We start from the raw sequence: 27076 nt of genomic DNA on the forward strand, positions 1-27076 counted from the left end.
GCCGGCCCGTCCGCCGTTGCCCGCCCCCGGCCGCGGCTGCGCGCTGCGTTCTGCGCTCTCATCATGGCGGCGCGGGGCCATGTGCAGGACCCCAACGACCGCCGCCTGCGGCCCATCTACGGTACGGACCCGCCGCGCCCCCGCCGCGGCCCCGCCGCCGCCGCCGCCGCCCCGCCGAGCCCCCCGTGGCCCTCCCACGCTCCCGGCCCCGCGGGGGCTGCGCGGCTGCGGCGCCCGCCCGGCCGGGCCGGGGTCCGGCGGCGCCCCGGGGGTGCCCCCTCGGCCCGGGGGGAGCGGAGCCGGCGGCGCTCGCAGCCGAGGTGACCCCGGCCGGAGCTTTTTGCGCTGCCGCGGAGGAGCCGGGAATGGATTTAATCCCCGGAGGAGCAGCCGCGGATGCCCCGGAGTTGTGTTGGATGTTGTGGCACGGAGCGGTGACGCTGTTGGGGGAATGGATTGGGAGGCAGGAGAGGAGTGGAAGGGGACGGTGTCGTTGGGAGTTGTCCGGTGTTGTTGTGTCCCCGGATATTTCCGAGGGTGTTCTGCGCTCTTGGGGTTGCTTCGGAGGTTGTAGGCAAAGCTTGGCTCTATGCAAATATGGAGAAATAAAAGGAAAACACTTCCCCGGGCTACGGTATCGTTTCGTCCCTAAAACTGAAGATTTGGTAGAGATTAAGGAGAACGTTCTTAACTTTTTCCAGCAGGGATGAAAACCTCTCCCTAGAGACGCGGAGAGCTGCCCTGGTTTGGGCTGGGCGTGCTTTGGGATGTGCTTTGCTGGGGCAGAGGGATGGTGCAGTACAGGCTGAGTCCGTGATGGGCTCCAGGGAGAGGGAGGAAGATGGTTTTGTTCGATCAGAAGTGTTCAAGTTCGGTGCAGTTTGTCTTTATGTAACGATTTTAAGGTTGTTTTTTTTTTTTTCCTTAGTTTTCTATCCGTGCTGTGATTGGCAGTTTCATTGATGTGCAGTTATTTTTGTCATAACCTGTGTGAGAAATGGTACTAACAGAAAAATCTGGGTAAATTCAGCCGACACGGAGGCAGACGATGTTGAGCATCTCGCTTTGTTCATTTTGGAGAGAGCTTTGGAATTCCTTTCTGCTCGTTCTGGAAAGGATTCTCTGCAGTGCACGGTTTGATCTCGGGCTGTGGTGCTGCAGAAGCCGAATTAAAGCGTGTGATGAGCACACACAAGTTCCCCACCTCAGCAGCTGGGGAGGTGCCCTGTGAGCTCCAAGGGCTGCTCTGGGTTTGTGTCCTGCTTCCCCAGGATTCCTCGACAGCTCTGGTTATCTTTGATCTTGACTTGTTCTCCCTTCACCTGAAGGTTCAGGTGTTTCATTTCCAGCCTTTGAACATGCCCACCTATGAGCTAGCATAGGCTGAAGTTTAGTTTTATTTAGCTTCATTTCCTTTGGGAGCTGCTTTGACTTCCAACATCCTGACTGGTTAGGAAAATGCAGTCCCTTCGTTCTGCTGCGTTTTAGGGAGGTTTGAGGGTTATTTGATTTACTTTGGAACACCCAAAGCTGAGATGTTCTTGGCACAGCTGTTAATCCCAGTCAGGCAGCTCAGCCTGGGGGATAATTTGTGTGTCACTAAACTGGGTGACAGAGCCTTAAAGCAAGAAGCCTCTGATGTGCTGTTCCACACCTTTGAAACCTCTTCTCTGAGAAATCCCCAAAGTTTTCATGTCAGAGGTGACCCAGAGATTTTCCTAAGTTGAATAATTGGTGGCTTCAAACTGGATTTCATGCCACAGTGTTTATTTTGGTGAGTGTGGAAGGGCTGCCTCGTGAGAGGTTTGCTGTGGCTGGGCTCAGGAGCCCAATTAACTCTGCTTTAATTATACAGCATCCACCTGGCCACAGGAGCAAATGTGGGAACTGTTTAACAGAAATCTGTAAATGAGAATAGATGCACAATTTGTGCTGAGGATTGCCAAGGATCACCCCTCAGTAAGAGAGTTCTGGTTTATGATGAGAATGAGAGGTTTGATGAGGAAAAAAGGTGTGTGGTGTAATTGAAGTTATCTGGCAGGAGAGAGGCCAGAGCAGTGTGAGCAGCCCCTTCCAAAGCTGGGTTTGCTGAGGGAGGGGGGATTTTTGAAGGAAGGGGAGCCCATAGGGGTCATGTCTTGGCCTAAAACTGCTTCTTTGTAATTTTGTAATAATCTGAAAATTGTAATTCTGAGCTAGAAAAGGAGAAAATGGTCTGGAGATACTGGGATATCCCCCTAGGAAATATTGATGCTCCACAGTTGTGCCTTCAGAACCAGTCTGGGGGAAGGGTGGTGGCACTCCAGGGGGACAGGTTTGCTCAGCCTGAGGTCTGGATGCTGTGGACAAGTGTTTCCCACTTTGCTGGTGTGTGTGTGATTGGTTTCTAACCTCCTGCCTGTTAAAAGTCATTGAAGGTCTCCCAAAGACACACCAAATTAATTTCTACTTTTCCTGCTGAAGCACTGGAGCTGCACTGCCAGCAAAGAGCGGTTTCTGCAGAATCCTCTCTATTATGGCTCTCTTTTGTTGCTGTAATGATCTGTGTAGAGTAATTACAAAAGCTTGTTTGTTCGAGTGACTAAAACCAGTACAACGAGATGAATCCTTCATCCCTGAAACGACAGTTTCCTGAATGTTTGGCTTAGGAGGAGCTGCACAGGGAAAACGTGGTTTTTGCTGCTGGTGTGACAGCAGATGCTCCATGGTAAAGTTGGAGGTGGCTTTCCAGAATGGCATTGGTGTTCTGGTGTGATTTTGTGTGTGCTCTTCCTCTGCAGATTATCTCGATAATGGCAATAATAAAATGGCAATCCAGCAAGCAGATAAACTGCTCAAAAAGCACAAGGACCTTCACTGTGCCAAGGTGAGTGGGACTGGGGGGCACTGAGCTCATTCTGCCTGAATCTCAGGGTGTGCCACTGTCCCTTTCCCTGGGAGCTTCCACAGTGGTTTCTGAGCCCTCTGGAATGTCTCTGTTCCCGCCCACCTGCATCTTGTTTGTCTGAAAATGACCTGATAGGGACTGGAGGTTTGGTTCCACCTGGGCTGATTGTCAGCACCGCTCCAAGTGACCTTGGCAGGTGGGCTGGGCTTTTAAAAATGCCTCTTGGAGCCCTGGGGTTGGGACACCCATCTGCAGGAGTTTGGATCAGAGCATGTCCTTGGGAGGGAATGGCTGAGGAAAACATCCCAGGGTGAGCAGGTGTCCCAGAGGAGCTCTGGGTGCTCCTGGAATTGTTCAGGGCCAGTTTGGAGCATCTTGCTCCGTGGAAGTGTCCCTGCCCATGGCAGGGTGTGGAGCTGGTTGATTTTAAGGTCCCTTCCAACCCAAAGCACTCCAGGATTCCAGGATTTTGGAGGCATTTGCTCTTTTGCTTGTTCACCACCTTCCCTATTGAGGGAAAGGGTTCTGTTCCTCCCTTTTCTGAATGTGTTACTCTCTTTCTGCTTTTCTCATTTCCCTGGGGGTTTCCCTCTCTGCACTTCACCCCACTTCTACATTTTGAAAGCTTCCCAAGCTGCAGGGAGTGTCATTGACCTGAATCTCATTTATGTCACTTCTCTCTGGCCAGTTAGAGAGAAAACTAAGGAGAATTGCCAGTTTGCAGCCTCCAGGTAGGGAAACCCATGTGCTGATGCCTCGGGGCAGCCTCAACATTTATCAAGAAGTCAGATCCCCTCTTTGATGCTGTTGCATTTGGGGGTTTTCCTCTCCAGCCAAAACTTGATCAATCCTGGAGCTGTGCAGAGGGAATGAGGTGATTGGGCTGCTCCCAGCAGGAGTGAGAGGGTTTCCAGGTGCAAACTGTGTCTGTGAGAGCTGCCTGTGTTGTGCCCACAGGTGCTGAAGGCCATTGGCTTGCAGAGGACTGGCAAGCAGGATGAAGCCTATGCCCTGGCACAAGAAGTAGCAGCACTTGAGCCCACAGATGACAATTCCTTGCAAGCACTGACCATTCTGTACCGGGAAATGCACAGACGTGAGTTTGTTCCTCTCCCAGAAATCTCTCTTTGTGTTCTTCCACAGGGTTTGTGCCCCCCACAGTTTGGTGGGAAACGTGTAAAATTCAGGATTTGTGTATTGAGAGATTGTTAAGAGGCTCAGAATTGAAGTTATGCCTGTAAGGCTGGAGTAATCTTCATAGAGCAAAAAAAAAATCCTCATTTGAACTTCTTATGAACACAATTGTGTGGCAGGTCCCAAGATAATGATCCAGCAGCCTGGGAGTTCACTTCTGTTAGTGAAACTACAGGAATTTGTTATCAGTAGGGTGACAGAGATTGCAAATCCTACAGGGTGTGATGAAAGGCCTCAGGAAAGTGGTGAAAAACAGGAGGGAAATCCTGACCTCCCAGTTTGGCCACATCAGCTTTGTCAGGTTCCTCACAGTGATTTGTATTTTCAAAGTACCGAATCGTCAGCGTTGGAGGGATGGAGGAAAGTTTCCTGTGCTCTTCTGAAAGATGCCAGCCCTCCTGTCCTGCCTTTCTGCAGCTTGAACAGTTGTTGTTTCTGGCAGCTTCTTGGGGATGTGGTGGTACCAATGTTCATTGAGGAGTTTGGTGGGTGGTAGCACCAAATTTATTGTTGAACTGCTGGAGAAATGATCAAGGGGTGAAACAGCTTCATGAAAGGGTGTTTGCCTCAGTCTGCAGAAGAGAATTGCTTGTGCTCTCCCAGTTGATTTTTGTGTGTGTGTTTGTGGAGTTAAAGCATCACTTGGTGAGTAGCACCAACATTTTTTGTGTATTTTTGAGTTCAGCATAAACCCCTGTGAATGACAAGAGCCTCTCTGTGATTGTTAACAGCTTCCACTAAGCTGAGCTTTGTAACTTTCAGCTCTGTAACTCAGGAACTGCTGGGTGTGAGGCACTTCCACTTTTGGTCCTGCAAGAAAATTGTAAATAAATGCTTTTTATATTTGTGTCAGGGATGTATAAACTGTGTGAAAGACAAATTTCATTTGTTTTTCTGTTTCTACTCTGAGCTACAGTTGTTTGTGTAAGAAAAAAGACTATGGAAGGATGAAAGTGTAAGAAAGTTTTGCATGTTGTACAAAATGTAAGAAAGTTTTGCATCTATCAGAAGCATTTTGTCATGGTAGACCTGCTATTAAAAAGTTGAGTGTGAAACAATTGTTTGGAGTTCTGATACAGGCAATTGGAAAATAGCAGGATATGATTAATATGAGTAAACCTGTGATAAGAATAATTAATTGGCTTTTAGGCTCTGAAAGTGTTTGTTTTGATACATGATTCACATGGAGCAGCAATTCTGCCAGCAGGAGAAACCTTCATTCATTTTAATCCACAAAAATAGAGAAAAACCTACTTTAAAAGTAGACCTAAAATTCTCCTGAGCAGTTCAGTTGCTGCTGTTGAACTCTATTTTGATTTAAGTCTCTTTTGAGGTTTATTTAGAGTTTTTTAACCACTTTCCTGATGTTTGCAGTGCCCAGGGGACAGAGCAGCATTTTGGGGCTGATAAATGGAATTAGTTGCTGTTCAGAGAATCCCTGCTGCTCTTTAGGGAGCTGTGCTTTAAAGTATTCCTAAGTTGGCCTTAACTTTAGCATCTGATTTTGGTTTAGCTGAGCTGGTGACTAAACTTTATGAGGCAGCTGTGAAGAAGGTCCCCAACAGTGAAGAATATCACTCCCACCTCTTCATGGCCTATGCCAGGGTTGGAGAATACAAGAAAATGCAACAGGTATGACCAAAAATGTGTGTTCTGGATGGTTTAAAGTGTATTTTTCGTTGTCTTTTACTGTCATTTATGTGTTATGAGTAATCTTCCAAAAAAGCTGAGCTGGGTAAATGCAGAAGTTAAACTCTTGGTTGGTTTTTATAGAGAGGTTTGAAGCTCAGTTTTTGGAGGTGGGTTGTCTGAGACACAAGTTTTGTTAATTTAAGGCTGTGTCTTTTACTGATCTGTGGTTTTGTAGCTGCAGTACAAAATAAAGGAATTCTGGAACAGGCACATCTAAGCAGAACTTCTGATCCATGTTTTCACATTTGACTCTGGCCTCAGTTCTCTGTTAACTTTAGGAACATAAATCCTCCCCATGCTCTTTTTGAGTATCTAAAATACAACTTGTATTGATGGCATTCAGTGAGGAAAAACTAAAAAGCACTTGAAATATCCCCTGTCAGTTGGCAGCACAGTGCCACACTGGTTGGTTTTGTTTTCATCCCTACCAAATTAGGTGCCTGGAGAATGCCTGTAAATGGAAGATGGTTCTCAAGGCCTCTGTGCTCACTCTTCTGTGTAAAAAAAACCCACAGAGAGCCAAGAAATAAGTGCTAAGCTCCCTCTTGTTCCTGCTGGGACAGGTTTGGCTTAAATAGCTAAAAAGGAGTGATGGTGAACCTGAAATGAGAAACCTCATGGTGCAACCCAACCTTTTTTTTGTGTGTGTGATAGATCACCATCATGAGTGGAGTGAATGCCTCAGATAACAATAATTAACATTGATGTGACCTTTTGTATGTCTGAAGTGACATAAAAACGTGGAGCTCATTAAATTACTTTCAATATCAATTGAATCAAATCATCATTATCAATATCACATTGTCAGGGTGGGATGTTGGCCTTTGCTGTTGGATTTAGGGATGTGAAGAGTGTGTGGATGGTGTCTGATTAGGGAATGAAAATAAACCCCAGAGTCCTCTGGGGTATTCCAGCTGAAAATCCTGGAAAATGCCAATTGCAGTCAGGGAATTGGGACAAAAGTCCAGCTGTGGAGGTAGAATATTGTGTGCAGTTTCTTGAAATTAATTACAGATTCTGTAGGGGTAAAAGTCTTGTCCTTGGTTACACACAGGCACAGTGAGGGAATTGTGGGAATAGCTGTTAACGTTAGGGAAAATCAGGAATTCTTTGGCTCTGCTTTGATCCAGCCAAGTTCTCTGCTCAACCTCTGCTCCCCCTGCTTTGCACGTGGAGGTGACCCCACATTTGGGGGTGTCAGTGGGCGTGAAGTGAGAGCTGAAGGGCAGTTCCTGGCTTTGCTGTGTCCCACAGCACTGGAGAAATCCCCTCATTCCCCAAGAGCAAAGCTGCTTCCTCCTGGAGTTCCCAGTTCCAGTTCAAGCTGTGTGGGCAGTCAGTGCTCGCTGCTGCTCTTGCCAGAGCTCCACAGAGTCCCTGGAAACATTTCCACATTTCCACCCTCTGGTTTCCTCAGGGATGTGTGTTGGGAGGGAAGAGCTCACGGGTGGGGAGAATCCTCCATGTGCAAATCCCCTCCCATCAGCGCTGCCCATCACGAGATCTGAGCATTGAATCTATTTCAGGGATGATGAAACTTGTGTTTGCTGTTTTTCAGGCTGGAATGGCACTTTATAAGATTGTTCCCAAAAATCCATATTATTTTTGGTCTGTGATGAGCCTGATCATGCAGGTGTGTGCAGTATTGGGTTTGTTTTTTGGGGTTTTTTTTTTTTTTTCTGACTGCAGTGCTGGTGCAGGAATGTTCTGAGGGAAAACACGATGATTTTGGGTAAAATGTGGGTTTGAGCTGTTTCTTTGTGATGCTGGGAGAAAGACTGGGCCCTCCTTAAGTAGCATTATTGTTCTGGTCCAAAATAAACTCTGAGGTGTTTTTATAAACCAATTTAACTGTTGCCTTACCACCTTCATACAACTTGAATTATTCTCTCATCTGCGCTAATACCCACCTGTCCTTTTGGCTGAGATAATGAATAAATCCTCAGCTATCTGCAGTTTCTCAGTCAGAATTGTTCCTCTTTAACGAGGTTATAAAAGCTCTTGGAGGGAATAAATGAGAGCTCTGGAATTAGCAGCAAGTCTGCAGGAATAGGCACAGATCAGCTGTGCTGCTGCTGGTTGAGACAGCACATTTGGCCACTAAAAATCAGACATAAAATCAAACAAAAATAAGCTCGGAGGGTTTTAATCACATCCTCTAAAATCCTGTGCTGTGTAAAACACAAAAACGTTCTGGCTCCGTGTTTTTACCACGAGGTTTGTGTGCTCAGACACGCAGGGCTCTGGTTGATCTGATCCAAAATGAGCTTTTCTGTGCAGCAGCAATTCTATTGCTGCCTTTTGCCAGAGCAGTTGCACTCTCAGGCCACAGATGGCAGCTCCAAACAGGTGGCTGGGGGGGATTGGAACACCTGGGTTGGGTTTTTTTTTCCCTCTTTTTAAAGGGAAAAGAGCAGTGGGTGGGACGTCGCAGAAAGCTGCTGAACTGTTACAATAATCCCTCTCTTTCTTAGTCTATCTCAGCACAGGATGAAAACCTCTCCAAGACAATGTTTTTGCCACTTGCTGAAAGAATGGTGGAAAAAATGGTGAAAGAGGACAAGATTGAAGCTGAGGCTGAAGTAAGGCTTGGTTTGAGCTTTGTTGAGACAAGGAATGCACTGTTAAGGGAACTTGATTACCTTGGAAAAGTTTAAAATAATAAAAAATGTTTTGGAATTAAATGTGAACGTAGGGGACAGAAGGAAAACCAAAAGTAGGGGCTTAACAGAGCCTCAGAATCCTGTGCCTGAGGCAGTTTTTGGTGTTTGATTTGACTGATGAAGTGCTTTGCTCTCTGGGAGGCCCCAGGAAAAACCTGAGGACTAAGAATGGAAAAAAAGACCTAAATTTGAGTCTTGCACCCTTTGGGATACTAAAGATAGCTTTGCAGGCCTGGTATCCCCTATTTTCTCTTTTGGCACACCTGGGTGTGTTCTTCCTGGCAAATTTGATTGCAGCTTAATTTTTCTTTTAAGGTGGAGCTGTACTACATGATCCTGGAACGTTTGGAGAAGTACAAGGAAGCTTTAGATGTTGTGAGGGGAAAACTTGGAGGTAATTTATTCTGTCATAAATCAGAAGTACAAGGAAGCTTTAGATGTTGTGAGGGGAAAACTTGGAGGTAATTTATTCTGTCATAAATCAGAGCTGTGTGGAGAATACAGCAGTTCCCCTTTACTTCAGAACTTGTCCACTGCTTCCAAAAATCAAATTTTAGGAAGCCTGACTTAGCACCAATTTTAACCTGAGTGTAAACTCTGGAGGTGTTTGTGCAGCCTGGTTTTACCTACTTTGTTTATGGTATTTAAACACTACTCAGGGCTGAGCTTTGCAGTGGTAAATTTGGATTGTGTTCTTGGTCGTAGCTGCCATCTTCAAAATTGAAAAGTCTTCAATATCTGCATTTTAGAGGAGTTTACCTGAAGATTAAAGTGCACTTGTGGAGGCTTCCATGGGAAATCTTTCTGAGGGCTGCTGCCGTGTTAGACCTGGTGGTTTGGTGCTGGGCTGGAAGAAGGAGGTTTGAGCAGGGCTGAGCTGAGCTTTGCCTGTGTTTTGGTGCAGAGAAGCTGACGAGCGAGCTGCAGAGCCGGGAGAACAAGTGCATGGCCATGTACAAGAAGCTGCACCGGTGGCCCGAGTGCAACGCGCTGGCCAGGAGGCTGCTGCTCAAAAAGTGAGAGAGGATTCCTGCACTCCTGCAAAAGACATGCAACAAAATCCCCTGCTTGTTTGGGAATGGCCTCGTTTGGTGGCTTTTGTGGTGAAAATTGGAGAATATTGGGAAGCTTTTCCAAAGATTGCACTCCAGGCATGGTGAAGGTCGCAGGGGAGTCAGCGTCAGGGCTGGAGTTGCTGCTTTTTATAAGTAGAATTTAGCAACACATTAATGCAATAAAAGGTTGTTTACCTCCTTATTTCTAAGTTCTGTGCTGATTGTCTAACTCTGACTTGGCAGTTCTCATCCTGTCCATGATTTACATTAAATTTTCTACATTTAAATTTCTCCCATTTGGCCAGACTTCATCGTGCGAAATGTATTTAATGCATGGAGCAGATGCATCAGGAGACAGAACATTCCAGTGTGATCAAATCTGTCTCAGAACTGTCAGGAGAGATGTGGTGTTTGCTTTTGGATTTAGCTGTGCTTTCATCTTAGATATAAGTTAAATGCAGAACAGAAACTTCTGCCTTCACGTTTTGTGGGGATATTGCTGAGCTCTGACTGGAATGTGAATTTTAGGAGGAGAGTTCATAGCTTGCCTCACTTTTGAATTGAAATGGTTTTGCTTAATATGTTTCCAGAAATTCAGGATGATGGTGTTCCTAAGATGTGAGACCTTGTCAAGGGGAAACAATTTTATGATTAGAATTGAATTTTTTCTGTAATATGATTATGTGTTATTCCTTAATTCAGCTTTGGCAAGAAATGTAGCTTTAGCTGTTAATTGTTCTGGCAATTCCCTAAATTTTGCCCTGTGCCTGATTTTTGTTTCAGCTCAGATGATTGGCAGTTTTATATAACTTACTTTGATTCAGTGTTTCAACTCATTGATGAATCCTGGACACCTCCAGCAGAGGAAGAGCAGTAAGTTGAGAATTTTGCTCTGGATTTGTTTTCCCTTTGTGCTACAGCAAATTGTTTGGGTTCATATATTCAATATTAGAGTGACTTCTTGATGTCAGAGCCCAAATGGCGGGTTTTCCCTGCTTTGTTTGGTGTGTTTTCCCTGCTTTTATCTGGAGGCTGGGAGTAGTTCATGGAAGTAGTTTGTGCATCTTCCAGCTCGTGTTTCCTGTGGTGACCGAGTTGCGGAATCCCTCATTTCCCTGTCTGGGAGCATGCTGAGCGTTTGTTACCAGCAGGACCTCCCCAAGAACCTTTTGTCTGTGTGGTTGCAGCTCTCTGGAGGGGGAGGTGCACTGCTCCATCGAGCAGGCCGTGAATTTCATCGAGGAGAGGATCTCAGAGGAGTCCAAGAGCTCCCGGCCCCTGCGGGGACCCTACTTGGCCAAGCTGGAGCTGATCAGGCGCCTGCGACACCGGGGCTGCAACGATGAGTACAAGCTGGGTAAGAGCCCTCCTGGGGCAGGAGTTCAGCTCTGCACAGAGCACAAACTTGCTGCTAAATCACTGAGTTGAAGACAGGTTTCACCAGGAAAAGATAACCTGTTGTTGTGTATATAAAGAATTTTAAAAGCGTTGGAAGATGGACTTTGAAGACAGGAAGGTATTTTCAGATTACTCCAGGGCTTGGAAAAGCCAGCAGGGAGGTTTTCAAAAGGACCTCAGGGATTTAGGAGCATCAAGTCACTGACACTGTATTCTTAGTGGAAAGTCTTGCTGTTAGTGCTGGAATCTCTGGGTGGGTTTTGATTTAAGTTTTTATGGCAACAAAGCCAGGTTTTGCCTTTTAAAAACCTGCATCACAAAATGGCATTTAGGGAATCAATGAAAGGGAATGTGATTAGAGCAACATCTGTGCTATTTCCTAATTCCTTTTATTTTTCCATCCCAAAAGAAGCCACAGTGAGATAAGTGGAGGCTGCGTGTGCCTGCCTGGGTCGCTGAGCTCTTATCTGCTAAAGGAGCTTGAATGAAGCTCTTGGGCTTTTTTTAATGTGTCCTTGGTTACCAGAAACGTCGAGGCTCTGTTAAAATCTGCACTAGTGCAGCTCTCTGCTTTCTAAATCACTCTGTGATCATGAACAAAGATTTCTCGTAGTGATTTTACAGATTTCACTTCTACTGGAGGGTGTTAAAAAGGTGACCTGGCCTTTTTATCTAGGTGATCCAGAAGAACTAATGTTCCAGTACTTCAAAAAATTTGGGGACAAGCCCTGCTGTTTTACTGATCTCAAAGTGTTTGTGGATCTCCTCCCACCCAGCCAGTACACAAAGGTAAGGAAATAATCAAGAAGTGGTGGCAGGAACTGCAGTGGTTGTTTGCACTCTGATCCCTTTATCTTAAAATACCTGTGGATCATATTAAAAGACTGGAAACATCAAATTTTTACTTTCTGCTTGAAATTCAGAGAGCTCTTTGTGCTGTAGAAAATATCATGAACATCTGAACACTTGAGAAGTTTCACTCAGAGGATTTTTACTGGAGGTTTAAAGCTAAGTTTGATCCTGCAGAGTCTCAGATCTGGTATTCCTTTGGTTTTTTTATTGCCATTTTTCAAGGTGTCAGGGTGCTTTGAGCTCAAAGTTTGTGTTTAATGGGAAGACGCTGCCCCCTGATCCCATGCAGGGATGTCACAGATGCTTTGCTTGGCTCTGGCAGTGCCAAAGGGACACAGTGACCCCATTCCAGGGGTCATGGACGCACCTATGGCAGTTTTTTCCAGAATCTCTTTCTGAAACAGCTCTCTGGAAAAGAGTTTCTCTGAAAAGCCCATTTGTGCAGAGTCATGAGCAGCCTGGAGTGACTTCAGCAGCTGGGAATTCTGTCACTCACCCCAGTGTTTGTCTGAGCCATTGTGTCCAGGGATCAGCGCTGGGGAGGGCAGAGAATCCGGGATCAGCCAGAGCCTGGGGATAAAATGTTGGTAAACAAAGCATAGGTAGCAAAGTTCTCTTGGTTTATTGAAGTATTTTTTGATTCCTGGTGCAAGCTCTTCTCACAGCCCCACTGCTGATGGGAGCGGTGGCTCTGGCAGGGGTGGATGTTGCTGATGTTTTATGTTTGAAGGTGTGGTTTTAGCCCCCTGGCCAGAGATGTGGCCAGGAGGATATTGAACTCCTAGTCCTGGAAATGGTGATTCCATTGTAAGGGAACCCTGAGGTACTGAACAGGTTTCATCCCAACTTTCCAGGGAGCAGATTCAAAACCGGGAGTGGAAGAATTATATTTAATAATAGTTCAGACTTCAGTTTTGTCACAGTGCTTGTGAAACAATGACTCTGACTTCAAAATTCTCTGTCTGGCCTTAAAACTGCTGCTGATTTTACTGAATATATTCTGGAATGTATATTGTGTCAAACTGATGTATTGGGTGGTGCTCTGGTTGTCCCTGAAGCAGTGTCTGCAGCACTTTAGCTTGGTCAAGGACACGAGGAGCTGAGGAGGTTTGACAAGAGAGTTCCACTTCAGTAGCTGAGATCATGATCTTGCTGGGCCACTGACATGTGAGATAGTCCAGAAATAATGGTCAGGACACCAGCCTTGACTTCCTGGAGGTGTAAATTGGACAGTAGAGCCAGTGGTGTGGTTGACCTTGCTCAGCTTGGCAGAGTTTCAGACTGAGGAGATCTGTCAACACAGCATTCATCAAATTCTTTGGGAAAAGTGGAATTGGTTTGTGTTGTGCCTGGTGCTGCTCCTGAGCTTTTTGCCTCAGGCTTGCATTTGATGCAGTTCTTCTATGTCAATACCAAGTGTAGTAAAACCAATTCATTGGCTTTAACGCAGGTTTCAGTTTGCAGACAATGTTGGGTTTTCAGCAGAGCAAGAAGCTGCTGCCCAGCCCTGTGTATTGTGAGGAGTCTTTTGTCTCCCATTAAAATCAAACAATGAGAAGCTGCTTTTCTTACAGCTTAATTGCAAAAAGGAGTCATTAATCAGAGTTGATGACCTCACTGAGAACTGCACATTACTTCAGAGCTGAGGGAAAATGTAACAGTGCAAAACCATCATTGCCTGGAAGTGTGCTGAGAAGCCTGTCAGTAACTAATTATTTTAATTGCATCTCTTACTACCACAAGAGTTAACAGGTGCTTGAACTCCCTGGTGTATCAATGAATTGGAAACCTGCCTCTTGATTTTTGTTCCCTCCATCTTTTTGATGAAACTTAATAAAACCTCAAGCAACTCAAAAGAAAATCTTGAAGGCCGTTCTTGAACCACGGATTCAGTGTGATATCAACATGGATGTTCCCACCTTGCCTTTTTTTAGTTTGATTGGAGGGAGGAAATGCTGCTTCCCCATCATTTGGTGCAACCCTGCAGCCTTTGCCACCGGTGTGGTGGTGTTTGCAGGGGTCCCAGGACAAGGGAAGAGATGAGAATCTTGACTCCGTGGTTCAGAAGGCTGATTTATTATTTTAGGATATATATTATATTAAAAGAAAATTATATATTAAAACTATACTAAAAGAATAGAAGAAAGGATTTCATCAGAAGGCTAGCAAGCAATAGAAAGGAATGGAATGATGATAAAATCTTGTGACTGACCAGAGAGTCCAAGACAGCTGGACTGTGATTGGCCATTAATTAAAAACAACCACGCGAGACCAATCACAGATGCACCTGTTGCGTTCCACAGCAGCAGATAATCATTGTTTACATTTCCTTTCTGAGGCTTCTTGGCCTCTCAGGAGAAAAGGTCCTGAGGAAAGGATTTTCCGTAGAACCTGTCTGTGCCACACCGGGGTTTCTCTTGCAGTTCACCCGGCAGCTGCTGGACGTGATCCCGCTGGCGGCGGCGGCCGAGAACGAGGTGGCTCTGCCAGGTGACATCAAGGCCCTGCAGCAGCACCTGTGTGTGGTGCAGCTCTCCAGGCTGCTGGGCATCTACCACGCCATGGAGAAGAAGCAGAAGCTGGCAGTGGTGCAGGAGCTGATGCTCAGATACCGCCACGGGTTGGAGTTTGGTGAGGAAAATCTGTAACGCTGATAAAACTCGGCTTTCTCCTTTCTGGCTCTACTCTTCACCTTCCCTGAATTGTGGTTCCTTTAATTTTTTTTTCTTTTCAGCCATGTATCTTAAAGATAAATGAAGCTTTCCAGGGTAGTTCAGATGGTCTGTTTGTACTTTGCAGGATTGCCTGTGCTTTTAAGCAAAGCCAGGTTTTCTCACTGAAGCGCGTAGGACACATTTGTGGTCAGGAATTATTAATTTGTAAATCTTGCAGCTGTGGGAGTCAGTTCTTCCAGCAGATGTCAATGTTTGAAGTGCCCCAAAGGCCACTCAGTGATGTGTGAAGTTGTTTGGATTTTAAGACAATTCTGATTTTATAAATTAAAATGTGCTCTCTGATCGTGGTGCCACTCAGTAACCCTGACTGTGAGATCAGCTAGCAGCAATTAGTAATTAGTTTTAGTAATTCAAGGGTAACTTTTTTTTTTTTCTCATTTTAGGGAAATCTTGTTTGAAAACTGAATTGCAGTTTTCAGATTATTACTGCCTGCTTGCAGTTCACCTGCTGCTTGATCTGTGGCTGGAAGGTATGTTTCCAAAATTGTGCCTTGCTCCAATATCTCTGTGGGAGGCTGGGACAGGGAGACCAGTGGGTGCCTGGCATGGCTTGTTAGGCCTGGAGCTTCCTGAGTTGTTTTATTTTTTTCAATATGAGGTATTTCAGTAGTCCCTCTGATCAGCTGGTGTTTGCCCTGCATCTCACTGATCTCTATAAACAGATTTAATTTTTCTGATTAATTCCTTTTTTCTCTCCCTTGGCACGAGTTCTGCTGACAACTCCTTTCTGATACCAGAAGTGTTTTGAGAGCATTTCTTTCTCTTCCTGACATACTTTGTCTTTTGGATCCCTTGTTTCTAGACTTGCTGGGACCTGTTCCCTCAATTAAATTTGCCTGTACTCCACCCCTGCTCTTTGTGTTAAGTCTCTCATCCCACAGTGTCCAGTGCTGGGTGTCCACGTGTATATTCCTGCCCTGCCATGTTGTTATCTGTTACACCCTTGTATTTCCCAAGGAAGATTTAGTCTTTAACCTGACTATAAATCCATGGTCAGGTTTCTGGCAGGAAGGTGGATGGGGGCTCTTGAATTCCTGCCTCTTTTGCAATGTGCAAGCTGGAATTCCCAAACAGCCCAGGATTCATCAGGAAAGGTCACTTTGCCTGCAGTGTGCTCTGTGCAGATGTGAGCTAGATATTCCCTGGGAGGGATTTTTCCCCCAGCACTCCCTCAGGGAGCAGCTGGAGTGCTGGAGCTGCTGTTATTTGGGCACCCTGCAATCCCTGGCAGCGCTCTGAGCCTGCTGTAACGCGGGCACGGGGAATTGTGCCAGCGCTGTCCCTGCTCACACCTGCCCGTGCTGTGTCTGTCACCAGGTGAAGAGGCAGCTGTGTGGCAGTGCCTGACTCTCTTGGAGGAGGGGCTGTCTCACAGTCCCTCCAATGCTCAGTTTAAGCTGCTGCTCATCCGGATCTACTGCAGGCTCGGCGCCTTCGAGCCCGTCTCGGAGCTCTACTCCAGCCTGGACGCCAAGCACATCCAGCACGACACCATCGGGTGGGTGGTACATACTGAGAATAATCACAATCACTCACTCCTCATCAACCCATCCTGGCAGCTGCAGCACCCTCTGCCACCCAGAATTCGGCACATTGTCACATTTTTGGGTGCTGTTGTGCAAAAGTGTTCTGGGGTTTTTGGGAGGCACGTCCACTGCATGCTCCCCCTTTCTCTAGGGTATCTTCCCCCGTTGTGATTTTGAGCTGTGTTGGATATTTTAGATTAATAATTAATCTGAAGGAAATTGGTGAAATGGCTGGCTGGCTGCCAGTCAGAGCTTGGTGTTCCAGCTTGGGAGCACCAGTGAAAGCCAACACACCCTGGTGTGATTGGGGGTCTCTCACTGAGCAGCTCTTACACCCTTAACATGAAGAAAGAACTCCAAGCCCTCACATACTGCCTGAAAAAAATTGAGAATTCATTCCACTAAAAGCCTGAACTTGCTGTTAATGCTGTTAAATGTCCAGATGTCTCCTGTGCAGCTGCTTGCCAGGGCAGTGGCTGACGTTTGCCTCGTGCTGTTTGTTGCAGTTATCTCCTGACACGCTACGCCGGCTCCCTGGGCCACTACGCTGCTGCTTCCCAATCCTGCAACTTTGCACTCAGGTTTTTCCACTCCAACCAGAAAGATGTAAGTTGAAAGAAATCCCCTCCATGACCTTGTCACACAGCAAAGTGTCTTTGAGAAGCTTTAGGGCTTTAGAGAAGCCCTGTGCAAGGCTTGTGCAAATGCAGTGGTTTAAAACACAACAAAGAGCAGTAGTAGGTGCAGCTTTGTGGCAAAGGTTGTCTCAACCTGCATTTCCTACTACAAGGATTTGTGAGTTGCTGTTACACGATGTTTGGCTTCAGCTTCCTTTCTGTTAAAGCCAGTTTTAATGCTCCTCATAAAACAGGTATGATTGCTTTTGAATTAATGTTGGTGATTTTATGCAATAATTGAATGTCCTGTGGAAATAAATGCTGGTGTCATAAATTTGGCATTTTGGAAAGTAAGACAGCAGCCAGTGATGATGGGTCAGCATGGGGATAGCACAGGATGAATCCTTTATCCTACAGTCACTGGAGCTGTGTGTTTTCAGTGCATGGCCAGGGGTGCACTTCACTTTAAAGGGAGTATCCCATTCTGAGTGGGAATATATCCTGTGCATTTGTATTTCACACCCTGGGTGGGCACTGTTGAGAGGTAGGTGAAGATTATTTTTACTTCCTAAGAAACAAAGGTGCAGCCCAGTTTTAAATCTGCCAGTCAGCCGCTGGCTAAGTTGGCTCCAGAGGCCCTGCAGTCACACGATTTGCTCCCCACTGTCCCAGCAATAGATAAAACCACAGGAATTGTCTGTACTGAGCAGTAAAGGTTCTCACACAGAAATCACTCAGAAGCAGCAGCTTGCTCTGTTGGCAGCCCAGGTGTTCCTGTGTACAGGGTGCCCATGGCCATTTCCCTGTGCCCAGTTCTGTGAGCTGTGTCTGACACAGTTTTTCTGTTTTCCTGAGGGTTGCACATGGATTGTTCAATGGGATGGGAGCTCACTCTGCTCTGCATCCCTCACTTGCTCATTTTTTTCCTACTTGCTAATAAGTTTTGGATTCATGGAAGGGAAGCCCTGGATCCAGACACCTTTTTTTTTTTTTACTGAGGTGTAACTTTTCAGTCTTGTTTAAAAGTCATTTGGCGGATGTTAATCAAAAAAAGATCCCTGGAACCAACTGTCTGAATGAAACCCACGACTGCTGGGTGCCAGGTGGAAAAGTGAACTGAAAAAACTTCTGGATGTGATTCCTCTGCTTGGGAACAGTGTTGTAATGCATCAAGAAATCATCTTTCCATGGAAAACAATCTGAAGTAATTGAGGTGTGGTTCCCTTGGGAGCAGGTTATTCTCTGGCATGAATGATGGAGTGGATGTGGCAGAGAAGAGTTGGATGTCTCCAGTGGCTGTTGGCAAGAAAACACAACTCATGTTCCAGAAATCCCAAAAAGGTGTTGCCTTGCTGCTACACCTTCAAATGTTGGGATTTCAAGAGGCCAGCAGTGGTGCAGCAGGAGGACAGAATTCCTCATGTGGCAACATGAGGATGGGACTCTGGAATCACTCACATCATACCTTGGAGATGGTGTTGCAGCCAAAGGACCATGAGCTGATGTTGCTCTGGGGTCTCCAAATCTCTCCTGCTCTGGACATTTGCAGTGCTTGTCTCCTTAAGATCCTTTGGATGGGAAATGCCTCAAAAGCTGTTCTTGCAACCAGGAATTGCAAGAGGTGAAGGCTCAGTTCAGGCTGCTGTTCTCTGAGGATGATGGTGTGACAAGAGTGGGGATGAAGAAGGATTCCTTGCCATAAATCATGTCACAAGGTCAGGATCTGCTCCCAGTTTCTGTTCTGCTGTGGTTCTGCTGGGGCTGCCCCTTTATGCTCTGGCTCCCACTCAAGCCCCACAATCACATCTGCAGTGTTAAAAGGTGCCTGTCCTTTAAAAGTTCCCTTTTTTACAGATTGCTGCTGCTGCCTGCTCTTCCCTAGGTTGATGCTGAGATTAGCTGGAATGTCACAGCACAGAGCTGTGTGTGGGACTCTGCCTGGAGCAGGAAGTGTGGGATGTAAATGAAGTCTGGCATAAAAATAGAGCTCCTGAATCAGACTCCTTGCTTTGGATAAATCCATTCTCCTGACTTGCTGAACTTCCCAGCCTGACGTGAATCCTGTGTCAGAGTGATCCCATGAGTAACAGCCGTGTAGGCTGCTCTGCAATCCTGCCACTATTCCTGCTCTGGGAGAGGATGCCAAGGACAGGGAGGAGAGACAGAGAAGGCAGCATTGCTATATTTGGCCAAAACTAAAAAGACAACTTTATAACTTTATCCTCCTCAATATAGTCCTCCTTCAGCTATGCAGAATCACCAGTAATCTCTCTAATTTTCTTGTGTCCATCCATCTTTAATCTCTCCAGATACTGCAGGCAAACCACTCCAACGTATCCTGGGGGGATTTAAAACCCACGTGGATGCAGTTGAATTAAAGCCCATAGTCCCTGACAGTCACCTCTGCAAGGCTGTTGTTAGTATGTTGTTGAATATTTGGCGTATTTTTTCATTCAGTGCAAATAACCAAATTACTTAAGGGGAAAAAAAAAATAAAGACAACTCCCTAGAGGACATTTCTTGGTTTGGAGGGGGAAAAAAAAGGAATTTTGGATCTGTGTGTGTTGCCTTCTGGTCTCTCAGAGCCTTCCAGACAGGTTGAGCCTGTTAGGACCATATAGAATTCAGTTAAGCAGAAGCCTTTTTTGGTGCTTTTCATCTTCAGTGCAGTTCATAAGTTTGTTCAGAAGAAAATAGTTGATTTGCCAGAATTTCTCAGTTGTGGAGTAATTCTGATGTAAAAACTCAGCTATCACTCATGGCTGGGAGCAGAAATGGTTCACTCTTTGTCTACAGTTAGACATTTTCATTAAAACACTGCTTGTCTGGAGTTCCTTCATCATAAAAAATCTCTTTTTTTGGAGATTGCTTGGACTGAAGTGAAATATTGGCTGCGTGCCTTGTATTGCTGCATTTCATCAGAGAGAAAGCAAAATATCCCATGGACCCTGAGAATTTTCTTTGGTGTTTGTGTTGTGCCATGTACACACTGTGTGATACTGTATTTAAAACTCTAATAAAAAAGAGAAACAAAAAATGTGTGAGTAATTTTTATTTAATCTATGTTGCGGTGATATGTGATGCACATCCAAGTCAGTTCCAGAAAATCCGGGCTATATTTCTTTTGCCTGGAATTATTTCTCACAATGAAATTATGATTTAATTATTTGAATCACGTATCTGAAAGGAAAAGGAAGGGAAAAAAAGCATCTCTTCCCCTTGAAGAATTTCTCATTGTCGTGACAACAACGTGATGTTTCGTGTTGGTTTGGTTGTTAAACCTCACTGCCCATGGAGCAGCTGGGCATTCCCAGTTCAAAGCAGCAAAACTGCCTGGGTGACTTGGAGAAAGCAGAAGCAAAACTCCTCCCCAGGGATTGAGGATCTGCCAGGTCCTGCACCTCTGGGCTGATAAAACCCAGAGAAATGCAGTTCCTTGGCAGTGGCCTTTTTGGTTGGTGCTAATTTGGGAAGTCACTGAGGAGAGCTGGTGTGTGTTGTGTTGCAGACCTCAGAGTACATCATCCAAGCCTACAAGTACGGGGCGTTCGAGAAGATCCCGGAGTTCATCGCCTTCAGGAACCGCCTGAACTCCTCCCTTCACTTCGCGCAGGTTCGCACCGAGCGGATGCTGCTGGACCTCTTACTTGAAGCAAATATGTGAGTACAGCTCCTGCCATGGGAAAACTGGGAAAGGGCCAAGAGGGGCCTCTGGGGAGTTGCACCTGCAGAAATCTCGGAGCTGCAGCTCTGCTCCTAAAGCTTCGTTCTGATTTTAATGGTCTCGGGTTGCGCCGAGGAGGTTTTAAAAAGTTCTGTTGTGGGAAGGGTTGTCGGGTGTTGGAATGGGCTGCCCAGGGAAGCAGTGGAGTCACCATGCCTGGAGGTGTTCAGAAAACACGTGGGAGGGCACTGAGGCCATGGTTTAGTAGTGACCAGATTGGTGGTTGGACTTGGTGATCTTAAAGCACTTCTCCAGCTTTGGGGACTCTGTGATTCTGATTTGCTGTCCCTTCACATCCTTGTCAGTGCTGTGTGTGTCACATTCCTGGCAGAGGGAAGAGCTGAGCAGTGCACAGAATACGATCTGTTAGTGAGCTGCTTTCTCTTTGCAGTGATCAGATGTTTGATTTAGTGCTGCTTGTTCTTACCTACAGATCAACCAGTTTAGAAGAAAGTATAAAGTCCATGAGTCTGAGCCCAGAGGAGGATGACATTCCATGGAAAGATCTGCGTGACAACAGAGACCTGACAGTCTTGTTTAGCTGGGATCCAAAAGACAGGTGAGTAGGAATATCCTCACACATAGCAAAGAAATTCCTTCCAGGGCAATTCCCAGATTTCAGTGTTCCTTGGGCTGGCTGACTTAAGCACCATGCACCACATCTGGCAGTGCTGCTCTGTTAGGTATTAATTTTTCTGAATTTCTGCCCACTCCTTCCTCATCATACAGAACTGGGGAGCTTTGGGTAGGCTTTTGTGCCTGGAGCATTTGCCTGAAAGCTTTGGTGCCTTTCCCTAGGGACATTTCTGAGGAGCATCGGAAGCTCTCCCTGGAGGAGGAAACGCTGTGGTTGCGAATCCGCTCTTTAACGTTGAGGCTGGTGAGCGGACTCCCGACCCTCGGTCACACCATCCAACCAAAGAACTCTGAAAAGACTGCAGAGAACGGTGTCTCCTCCAAGATCGACACCATCCGAGCCCTGCTGCAGCAGCTGGAAGCGGCGGTGGATTCAGGGAAGAAGTTTCTAGAACAAAAAATCCAGGTACCACCAGCAAGGCAAAAGCTCTCCCCAAAGGTTGGCCGTGAATGCATCGTGCAGGCTGCAGAGTGCATTGAACTGCCCCTGGGTTTGTGTGTGTGACTGACTGGGAGATGTGCCAGGCACTGGGTGGGGTGAGGAAAAGCTGCAACACCTTTATCTTTTTCTTTGCTTCTTGCCTAGTATCCTGTCCTTGGCCCTCCTCCTACCCGAATGGCTGGCTTCTTCAGCAGTGGCAGCTGTCAGTGCCAGACTAGCTTGTTTTATCTTGTTAGTGATATTTATGAACTAGATACCAATGGCTTAGGTAAGTGTTTGGGGCAGGGGTTTGACCACGTTGCTGTGGTGGGTGGTGGGAGGGAGCCACATGGCTCTGTTGAGTCTGAAAACTGCTGGGTGTTGGAGGATATGGACTCAAAACTGTTACTTGTGTGTTAATTTTCTGTCTGAAACTAAATTATCTGAGAGCCAGTGCCTTCTTTTAATGTTTTATGTAAGTCTTCATTTTTCTACTGTATATGGTGCTGTAATACTGGCTCCTCTTTGAAAGCAGTTGCATTTACTTTTGAGTACTGACACTAAATTGCATTTAAACGCCCTCTTGAGTTGCTGGAAGCAGAAAACAAGAGAAGTTGTAGCTTATCACTTTTAATTTCCTTTTTTTTTTTCTTTTTTTTCAGAAGATTCAGCAGAAATCCAGGAAAGAATAGGGAGTAGTTTCAAGTCTTTAGTAGAACGCCTGACAGGTAAATGGTAACTCAAGAGCAGACACTGAGGCAGAGCTTCCTGGCTGTCTGAGGGTGGCTCTGGAGTGTCTGCAGGGATGGGCTGTGGTGATGCATCTGCAGACCCTGTGAAAGCTTGAGAACAAGGCTGGGATTGCCCTTGGCTTGTGTGCTGAAGCTGCTGCATGCTCAGAACGTGCTGTGCCCTTCAGAGCATTTATCTGCCAGCCTGGGCAGCTGCTTCTCCTGGTGCTTGGGCCAGGGGGGCTCATCAGGGGCATGGAAATGTTGGTGATGAGCCAGAACTCAGAGGAGATGGGGAGGACTCCGTGGTCAGTGCTCTGACAGTTCTGCACACTGCACTCAGATGCCTGGTGTACAGAAAATGCACGTTTAAGGTGACCTCCTTCATCCTTCAGTAAGCCATTTTTCTTTTTTCTTTTCAGACTTGTTCAATAAATGTAAAGGTGATTTGATTGAAGTCAGAGATGGCACCTTGAAAACTCATCCAAACCTGTTAGAAAACTTAGTCTTCTTTGTTGAGGTATTTTTTTTTCCTTTGAACACTAGAAATTTGGGAGTGCTGCGGGGTAGAAATGTTGGGACTGAAACACAGTGCAAGTTTGATCTCAGACAACCAAGAGAACTCATGAGGGATTTTGTTGCATATTTTAATCATGCTGAGTTTTACCAGGAACACTAAAATGACTTGAGAAGCCTCCTCTAAAAGGAACTTAGAACATATTTTTACCTTTCTTCCAGACGATCTCCATTGCCCTGTGGGTATCGAGTTACTGTGACAGCGTCCTCCGACCTTTTAAATCCAACCTGCAAAAAAAGAAGAAGAAAAAAAAAGAAAGCAGTGTAGCAATGGTACAAACCATGTTTCTTTCTCTCTTCCCCCACCCCTAATCACAGTTTATTTATTCTGAAGGAAAAATCAGGGTAGATAACATGAACTGGTTTTCATAAACTTGTGGATATTGATGTGGGTGATGGTTGTTACTTGGGGCTAATTCTTGCTGTTTAAAATCAGTGACATGTCATATCTGTGACACCATGTGACAGTTTTTTAATGAGAAATACAGTTTAGAGTGTCATTGACCTTCCTGCCTGGAATGTACCACAGTAAACTCATCAGAAGGGAGTGTTTATCTGGAGAGCTAAATTATAGCTTAGCACTGGTGGGAAGAAGAGAATTGTATATTACAAAGTGAGTTATAAAATGGACATTAATATGTGTTTATAAATTCAAGACCTGTGTTTGTTTTTGTAGCCACCTGTATTTACCCATTTCCTGGATTATGTAACTGAACTCCAGACATTAACTTCCAATGTAATAGATCATATCAAAGGGCTTGAAATCATTCTGACTGCACTAAAACTTGAAGAGCTGTCCCTCAAGGACACTCTGCTTTTACAGGTAAGAGATTCCCTGGGCAAACACTGTGGTCCTCAGGAATTTCCTTCTGCTGCTTGAGATGTTGGAGAAGGTTTAAAAGGGGGATTTAAACATTGGCTGTGAAGTGAGTGATTTCTCTTTTGCACTTTGCAGGAAGAAAAAAAGTTTACAAAGACTGTGCAAGGGAAGGTCCAGAGCAGTTACCATCACTCAGTTCAGGAAATTGGAGAGCTGCTGAAAAAGAGACTTGATACCATTAAAAAACTAAAGATTTGAGCAATGCATCCCTGACAGACTCCACAGGGGAGTGACACCAGAGTCCCAGACAGAAGCAACATCCACTCTACCATCACTTAAATCCAGAACTTCCTCATAATGCATGAAGGACTTAAAATCATGAAACAATTTTTTTAGGTATTACAGATGTATTGAGCTGATTTAAATTATTGTACATAAAAGAAGCAGGGACCCTTCCTGGGGTTTGACCACTTTTTATACATGTTCATAAGCATATTGCAACAGGAGAAAAGTCACTTTCTTCCCTTTTGATCTCTAGAACCAACTGGAGATGGTCTTTAGAAGCAGCAATAGCAATCCAGTGTAAAGCATCTATCTCCAAGGATATTTTCATCACCATACAGTGTTCATAACTTTTGTATGGTCCTTGCCTTAGAAATGCAGGAATTGTAGATGTCCACGTTCAGCCACCTCTGATGAACTGATCTGGCTTGGAGCTGCCTGTTTGGTCTGCAAACCACCTGGTCCTGCTGCCAGAATTCCATGTGTTGGTCCATCAGGGAGAGGTGAGGCCTCCGTGGTGGGCTGGGAATCATCCGGAGCTGGGGCAGGATCCTCCAGGGAGGAGGTGTCTGTGCACAACTCGGGAAAACTGCAAATGTGATGAGGAGCAAACTTCAGAGAGAGAGAGAGATGGGAATGGGAATGGGAATGGGTGTTTCAGCAAAAAAAAAAAAAAAAAAAGACAAAAAGAGAGACCTTGTAAATAATGGCTGCAGTGAAGTGTGACACTGCACTGGTATCATGTCAGTTTAATGTCAAACAGCAACGTCATGACTTTTAAAAAGTGTATTTAGATTACTGAAACTTTAAGACTTCAATATTTTAATAGAAATGGAATCCTATTGGCTTTGGTTTTAAGTTGGCAGAGGTAACTTTTGCTTCCGCTGTGGTCTGAGGCTGAGATCCTTTTTGTACCTGTCTGCTTGCTTTTTGCAGTTGAACTTTGATTATCCGAGCACTGGCCCATGAAAGTGTGACCATATCATCTGCTCCCACAGAATCTGTATTTCTGCTGGGTTTTTTTCATGTTCAAAGAGCAATGCAGCCTAAAATTGATAGGCAAAAAAAAAAAAAAGTTCATGTACCTGCAATACAAGGGACAGGTCAGACCCAACAGATTCCTCATCTCCTGGTTTAGAGCCACAGGTATCTGAGTCTAGATTTAAAGTTTGAAGAGAGCTTGACTGCCTTTGTCATCTCCTCTGTTTTGTTAGTAATGCTAGAATGTTGATGAGAGTATTTTTTTAATAAATCCCCTGTATTAAAAAAAAAAAACGTCCCATAGCTGCTCTTGCTGGATTTAGTTTGGCTTTGCCCCATCCTGAAAGGGAAAGAAGAATGTCTGCAGGTTGTCAAATTGTAAAGGATGTCCTGATGGTTAAATCACAATGTCTGGTAAGTGCTCTGGGCTGGAGGAATACCAAAATGTGTTAAGTTTGTTTTATAGTAATACTTTTACTGAAAAAAAAAAAGGAAGAAAAGAAAAAAAAAAAAGAAACAGAACTGTCATGTTGTATAGAAATATCACTTTTGAAAGGAGGGTGTGCTCCTTAAATGAAAGCAAGGCTGGTGAGTGAAGGTGATGCTGTCAGGTGTGTGGGGTGAGTGAAAACCACCCCAGTGCTGGCGTGGGGCAGCTCAGAACAGCCCTGAGCCAGAAACAGGCACTGCCCTTGCAGTCAGGGGCACAGTGGCACCGCTGCTGTCCCTGTCCCCTGCCCTGATTGCAGAGGCCTTTGCACAAACACAGCAAAGGTGACACAGGGGACAGTCCCAGGGCTGATCCAGGCTGGAGTTTCCTTCCTCTGCTGCTACACCAGGTTGAACTCAGTCGTATCAATAAGCAATGGTGACAGTGTAAGTGAAGTTTAAGATTAAGAGAACCAAGCATTTAAAATCCTCCTGTGTGCCTGAAAGCAGAAGCTGGGTTAAAAAATGGTTTCCTGCATCCCTTGAGAGCAGAACTGAAACTGTGGGGGGGGACTGGTGTCATCTGAGGCAGGGGCTGGGACAGGATGGAGCCGTGGCTCTCTCACTTCCAGCACAGGGAATTCTGACTCTTCTCAGTGCCAGCTGCTGTTCTCCTGCCACTTCCAGCCACTGGGAACGACAACCTTGGCAAACACAGAACTTTGGGGCTCCTCAGTGGTTTCTAAAAGCAGAGGCTGTCTCTTCCCAAGCTGTAGTTTCTCTAGGAGGAAACAGTGTACAAAAATGACTCCGTACTCACTGACTGGGGGCTTGGTTGAGGGAGAGTTTCTCTCCCCCTATAAATTGTGTACAGTTAAATATATTATATATTTCTTATGAAAGAGCATTTCCCCTCCAGAATATGTCCCACACGGACCTGGTAAGAAATTCAAGCTATAACCCATTGCTGCTGTTCCCCTTTTTTCCACTCTTAGGATTTGTTTTTGTTGGTTTCGGATTTTCTTTGGGTGATGAATTGAAAAACATACCTAGAAGAAGCTACCAAGACTACTGTTTACAGACTGAAAAATTACTGCTTTTATACTACTGGGATCATGAGCCACGATCCTTTTACAGATTTCCTCAACTCCTCTTGGCTTAAAATCAGTGTCTGATGTAGATAAAGGTTGGAAATCTCCTACTCTGCTTTGTCTACACACAGGACAAACTGTACAATGCTTGTTTGTGTTGTCCATCATTTTTGTACTTTTTAACTGTTCAAAAATTGCATTTATATTTTGCAATCCTTGATAATCATGACTTTATTTTAACGGCTAGTAAACTTAGGGATTTTTTTTTGTTGTATTTGCAGCCTTATCTGAACTTTCTCTTCCTTGATTATTGTTAATTTATGACTGTAGGAGATATGTACGCCTCAGCCTTCTACGGACTTAAGTGACACAGCTGCAACTGAACTGCTTTAAACTGGATGGGTTTATAATTTATATAAAAGTCAGTTTCGTTACAAATCAGTATTGCTGCCTCATTTTTCTGCCTGGATGGTCTGGATGTGATCAAAGTGCTTGTCTGCACTTTGTAAGCTCCGTGGTGAAGCCAGATTATGCTGGTGCAGGACAAGCAGATCCTGCAAAGACGAAGGATGGAAAAAAAGGGAAAATGCTCATTGTTTTCCAGCTGGGGATTAGGTGCAGAATGATGTCTGCTGGGGGGAGGGAGCGTGGATGGCTCAGTGCTTTTACTTGATGAGCTGTCAGTCTGTCTTTCTGCAGTGCTTTTCATCCGGTCTATCCACGATAAGGACAGATTGTGTCCACGTGCGGTCTGGCAGTGCATGAA

At 45.4% G+C, this 27076-nt stretch overlaps 1 protein-coding gene across 1 annotated transcript; it reads left to right on the top strand.

The window, feature by feature from the left end:
- Window positions 1–54: 54 nt before the first annotated feature.
- Window positions 55–26748, top strand: NAA25 (N-alpha-acetyltransferase 25, NatB auxiliary subunit). Its single transcript, XM_066562206.1, has 24 exons — window positions 55–121; window positions 2781–2866; window positions 3845–3983; window positions 5595–5713; window positions 7332–7406; window positions 8248–8355; window positions 8752–8830; window positions 9341–9452; window positions 10275–10364; window positions 10679–10848; window positions 11566–11678; window positions 14165–14372; window positions 14860–14946; window positions 15794–15974; window positions 16509–16608; window positions 20128–20279; window positions 20777–20902; window positions 21142–21385; window positions 21566–21689; window positions 22063–22128; window positions 22554–22651; window positions 22870–22980; window positions 23384–23530; window positions 23663–26748. Exons 1-24 carry the CDS (start codon window positions 64–66, stop codon window positions 23783–23785), a joined length of 2916 nt encoding a protein of 971 aa, XP_066418303.1. The 5' UTR covers window positions 55–63; the 3' UTR covers window positions 23786–26748.
- The last annotated feature ends 328 nt before the right edge of the window (window positions 26749–27076 follow it).

Source organism: Molothrus aeneus, chromosome 18 (assembly GCF_037042795.1).
Source record: "Molothrus aeneus isolate 106 chromosome 18, BPBGC_Maene_1.0, whole genome shotgun sequence".
Classification (NCBI taxonomy): Eukaryota; Metazoa; Chordata; class Aves; order Passeriformes; family Icteridae; genus Molothrus; species Molothrus aeneus.

Excerpts from the sequence above, each read along its gene's own strand:
- NAA25 (XM_066562206.1), top strand. The coding sequence starts at position 64 with ATGGCGGCGCGGGGCCATGTGCAGGACCCCAACGACCGCCGCCTGCGG. Across the intron at positions 3,984-5,594 it reads GTACCGGGAAATGCACAGAC|CTGAGCTGGTGACTAAACTT; the intron begins GTGAGTTTGTTC and ends ATTTTGGTTTAG. Across the intron at positions 22,129-22,553 it reads TTTAGTAGAACGCCTGACAG|ACTTGTTCAATAAATGTAAA; the intron begins GTAAATGGTAAC and ends TTTTCTTTTCAG.